Source organism: Cinclus cinclus, chromosome Z (genome assembly GCF_963662255.1).
Source record: "Cinclus cinclus chromosome Z, bCinCin1.1, whole genome shotgun sequence".
In the NCBI taxonomy this organism is placed as follows: Eukaryota; Metazoa; Chordata; class Aves; order Passeriformes; family Cinclidae; genus Cinclus; species Cinclus cinclus.
The window spans coordinates 38457078-38461518 of record NC_085084.1 but is presented as its reverse complement, the minus strand read 5'-3'; the positions used below and the strand labels follow the sequence as shown (position 1 = coordinate 38461518).

The window sequence follows — 4441 nt, the reverse complement described above, 5'->3', positions numbered from 1 at the left end:
TACTGGCACAGGTTGGCCAGAGAAACTGTGCATGTCCTGTTCCTTTTGCCATTTGAGGCCAGTTTGGATGGGACTCTGAGCAACGTAGTGTAGTGGAAGGCATCTGTGTGCATGGCTGGGGTTTGAAAGCAGTTGATCCTTAAAGTGCTTTCCAATCCAGACTTCTCTGTGGTTCTGTGCCTCTACATTGCCCCTCCCCCCTGCCTCCAGAGGCCAGCACCATGCCCAGAACGTGGAACCAGTCCCTCTGTGACATCAGCCCCAGGGCCAAGGGCACTGCAGCAGTGCAGACTCTGTGGCCACTACAGTGCCAGCTGCACTGGAGGTGACTGGTCTCTTTCTCTCTCTCTCCTTGCAGCTGACTTGCGTCTCTGGCAACAATGATTTTGTTGTGCACCCTCATCCTACTTGCTCTGTGCGGGCCTGCACATGGCATCTGTGGGTAAGTAGCCCCAGGCTCTGAGGGGGCCCAGGCAAAAGCTTAGGGGGTTCCCCGAGGATGCCTGCTTGCCACCTGTGGCCATACCAATTTCTAAAACGCTGGGTGGGAGTCTCAGTTTATCACCAGCACCCAGGCTGCTGGCACCACAGGTCTACGGGACTAAAGCAGAAACAGGCAGACATAGGCACTCCCCAAGAATTTCCCTGACCCTGCTGGCTTTGCAACCAAGGCCTTGTGGGAAGGGAAGCTGGCTGACATTCAGTCTGCAAAGCAGCAAGCTTTCTCACAGGACAGTAATAACTTTCTGCTTACAGGAAGACCTGTGGGCTCCGGCCCATGGGTGCTACCTTCGGCTCATCGCGTGTTGTGGGTGGCACAGACGTCATGCCAGGTTTTGGGGCCTGGGCTGGCATTGCCAGTATCTGCTGCTTCTGGAAACCACCAATAGCTGTGCATATCTGTGGAGGGACCCTCGTCAGTGCAAAGTGGCTCCTGACAGCGGCCCACTGCTTTAACAACATCACAGTGTAAGGAGGACCTGGGCACAGGGATATCCCCACACCACAAGTGTGTGCTATTCCCATCCCATTTCCTTGCAGTGTGCCTAACACCAGGACACTGCAGGGCTCAGCTGAGAGACTGCTCAGGGAGAGAACTGGGCTTATGCCACTGCTTCCTAGCAGCCTCTGTCTTAACATATCTCGAGCCTACTTTCACTCTCTGTAGTGCTGTTTTCCTCTCTGCCTCATGAAGCAGAAGGCAATGAAATGTTGGGCTGTCAAAGCACATGACTCCCGCTCACCCCTCTCTCCATCTGCCTTCCAGTCCCCTTAACGAGTGGGCCATCGTGCTTGGGGCCACCTCGTTGGGCCAGTCAAATGTGGAAGTGCGCCGGATTAAGCGGGTGATCATTCACGAAAAGTATGATATTGAACTTGTGCATAATGACGTCGCCTTGCTGGAATTGGACCGGCCAGTACGGTGCAGCTCCTCCATTCAGACTGCCTGCCTGCCTGGTCCTTCAGTGAAAGTGTCGGAGCTGAAAAACTGCTATGTTGCTGGCTGGGGTGACAGAATTGTAAAATGTGAGTTCCTATAAAGGACCTGTGCCCTGAGGGCAAGCTTGGAACACCAGGGGCTGGGGTTTCCTGACAGCAGAGGCCAAAATGAGAGTTGGGCTGTGGGACATATGCTTCTGGAGATATGGGCCTGGCCTGCTGCCCAACACCAGGCAGCAGTGACATAGCACTCCGGTACTGCTCTGGAGGCAGAGCCAAGCCCTAGGGAAGGACTTCAACACACAGACAGGCCAAGAGAATGAGCAAGGAGCTGCTGGGAGCTGATTTCTTTCTCTGTTCACAGCTTCAGGTAGAGATGTCCTGCAGCAGGCCAAGGTCCAGGTCGTGGATAACAAGATTTGCAACAGTAGCGAGTGGCTGCGGGGGTACATCTATGACTTCCATGTGTGTGCTGGGCAAGGTGGCATTGGCACCTGCCAGGTAGGAGCATGCTATGAGTCCCCCAGTCCCCAGCAGTGTGGGCATCCCCACTACACCACTCAAGCACAACCCAGCCCCTGCTGTCCCTGACCAGTCACTCTCCCAGCCCCAGGTCTGCACCACTGCTCGAGCTTCTGCCCCCTTTCCCATCTGTGGGTCCTTGCTCAGTGAGGCCCAGATGCCAGCCCTGAAACATCCAAGCACAGGGGGAGACAGAGAGCCCCACCTTACAGGCCCTCAACCTGCTCCCAAGTGTGTCAAGGTTCTGCAGGTTCCAGCACTTGAACAAAGCCTCACTTGGCCAGGAATCCAGTTCTCCAGCAGGGGCTGGGAGAGTAAAGGATGAGTAAAGGACCCAACTCTAACTGCTGACAGGCACGCAAAATCATCTTAATCCTCTTTGCTCTGCTTCAGGGCGACAGTGGGGGGCCTCTTGTCTGCCAAGATAACAGTGGTGGCTTCTTCTGGCAAATTGGTGTGACCAGCTGGGGAGTAGGCTGTGCTAGACCTAAACGGCCTGCAGTCTCCAGCTCCACTCAGTACTACTACAACTGGATCTGGAGCAAGATAGGAATGAAGCCAGCACCAGCAGTTACTCCAGCACCAGTGCCAGCCTACACCTCAGCCCCTCTGCAGACAGTACCTCCAAGTCCAATGCAACCCTGTCCATTTCCACGTGAAAAGCTGCTGCAATTCTTTAATCTGCTGAAGGATATATTGCGGTTCCTAAAGCAAAAAATGTTTTGAACAGCAGAATGGGCCAGCTGCAGTTCTGGCTATAGTGGACCACAACCCTTTCTTTCTGAGTTATATAAATTTGAATTTCATTAAACTGAATTAAATTTTGAATTGTAAAGAAAAAAAAAAGATACTTGTAGTTTCTGCTCTGAGAATACCTTGCATCCAAATTTTATAGAATCCTGTGGCTTGCTCATTGCCCAGGCACCCCTGAACTCAGGCATCCCTTCATCCTCATCTAGGAAGAATTTGGCTTCACACTTCTTTCTGTACAGAGCAATGCCTCCCCTACAGATGTTGATATATCTACAGTGGAAAAATAGCATCTGGCACCTTAAATATGCAATAAGTGCAAGAAACACAATACTAGGAAAACAAGAGAAAGAAAAAAAAAGTTGCAGATGTTGCCCTGTCATTAAGAATGTGAAGCCCTTCTGTGCCCTAAGGATTATTTTTGTCCCTTTCAGATGGTAACTGGGTTTTTTGACCAATGTAGGAACCTAAACAGTAGAGTTAATGCACTGCTGTGCCCTAACACCAACAGTCATCAAGTAGGTAAGTTATAACAGGATGTGTGTGGAAAGGGGAGCCATACGAAAGTAACGCAGCACCATTCTGGAGCTGAATTTCCTGTTCCAGTCCATAGTGATCACACAACATAAAGGACAGCTTAAGTGCAGGAGTGGGGTCAAGGAGGAGGCAAGACCAATAGAGGGACAATCAAGACCACCAAAAAACTCTCAAAGCCCCCCAACCCATTTCCAGGAAGATCCTGAATACTGGGCTGCACATGCTAACTCATTTGCATGAAGAGTGAGGAACCTAATCCTTGAATGGGGAAAATTTACCTATAAGAGGCTGGGTGGCATTCTCTTGGGACCCTGGACACCTGTTGGCTGGATCAGTGCTGGACCCAGGAATGGGAACTTCTTTCCTCTCCTACATGATTTCTTTTTTCCTCCTTTTTCCCTCTTTTATTCTTTTGTTACTCTTACTATTAGAAGCTAGTGGCAAAATATATACCAACTGCCATGCTGACTTCGTAGTTAATAAAAATTTGTGAGGTTTTTTGGACCCTTTCAGTTTTTGCCATTCCTTTTCATCTGTGAACATCTATGGAAGAATTAAAGTGCAGGTAACACCATGTGCCAAAGTCAATAGTGTGGATTTTGTTTAACAGTAATCAGTGAATTAGAGAGATAGATAGGAATAGGAAAGAAGAGCGCCAAAGGGAGAGAAAGAGTGAGACAGTTTAAGCAAAAATCTATCACCACACTTGGATCCAGAAAGCATCGTGTTGCATCCTCCTTCCCCATGGTCTTCTTGCTGGTGTGGTTCCTAAGGTGTTCAAAATTTTCACTATTTATACACTTCAGCAAACAAAGGAATTAATGCTCATTGGCTAGAGAGTTACCCACTCAGAGCTGATTTTCAGCACAGTTGCTAAGTTGGCATTCTGTGTGGATTCTTTCTGTCCAGTTTCAGTGCTCCTCCAGTATCTATGTTTTCCTCCTGCTAGTATGAGATAACACCCAGACAATCTTCTCTCACATTCCTCTCAGGTGGGTTAACTCACAGCCCAGGTTTCACAGAGACATGTTCAGTGAAGGGAAGCTTCAGTCACAGATGAGCAGTTGCTTCTTTGAAGAGTTTGCCATGGTAGGCAAAGTCCTTCAGTGATCTTAACACATTTTGGAGGGGCAAGGAGAACCTCCATTCTTTATTGGACAAGCAGGGGAATATAGTTACCAAAGTTGAGGAA

At 49.5% G+C, this 4441-nt stretch overlaps 1 protein-coding gene across 1 annotated transcript; it reads left to right on the top strand.

Moving 5' to 3' along the window:
* Positions 1 to 380: 380 nt before the first annotated feature.
* Positions 381 to 2688, top strand: LOC134056771 (acrosin-like). The gene is made up of 5 exons (XM_062513654.1): positions 381 to 442; positions 757 to 969; positions 1268 to 1527; positions 1805 to 1941; positions 2356 to 2688. The coding sequence occupies exons 1-5, from the start codon at positions 381 to 383 to the stop codon at positions 2686 to 2688; spliced, it is 1005 nt and encodes a 334-aa protein (XP_062369638.1).
* Positions 2689 to 4441: the final 1753 nt, after the last annotated feature.

Bases quoted from the DNA above. Each gene is read 5' to 3' on its own strand.
- LOC134056771 (XM_062513654.1), top strand. From the start codon at position 381: ATGATTTTGTTGTGCACCCTCATCCTACTTGCTCTGTGCGGGCCTGCA. The intron at 970-1,267 runs GTAAGGAGGACC...TCTGCCTTCCAG, and splicing joins TGCTTTAACAACATCACAGT to TCCCCTTAACGAGTGGGCCA. The intron at 1,528-1,804 runs GTGAGTTCCTAT...CTCTGTTCACAG, and splicing joins GGGTGACAGAATTGTAAAAT to CTTCAGGTAGAGATGTCCTG.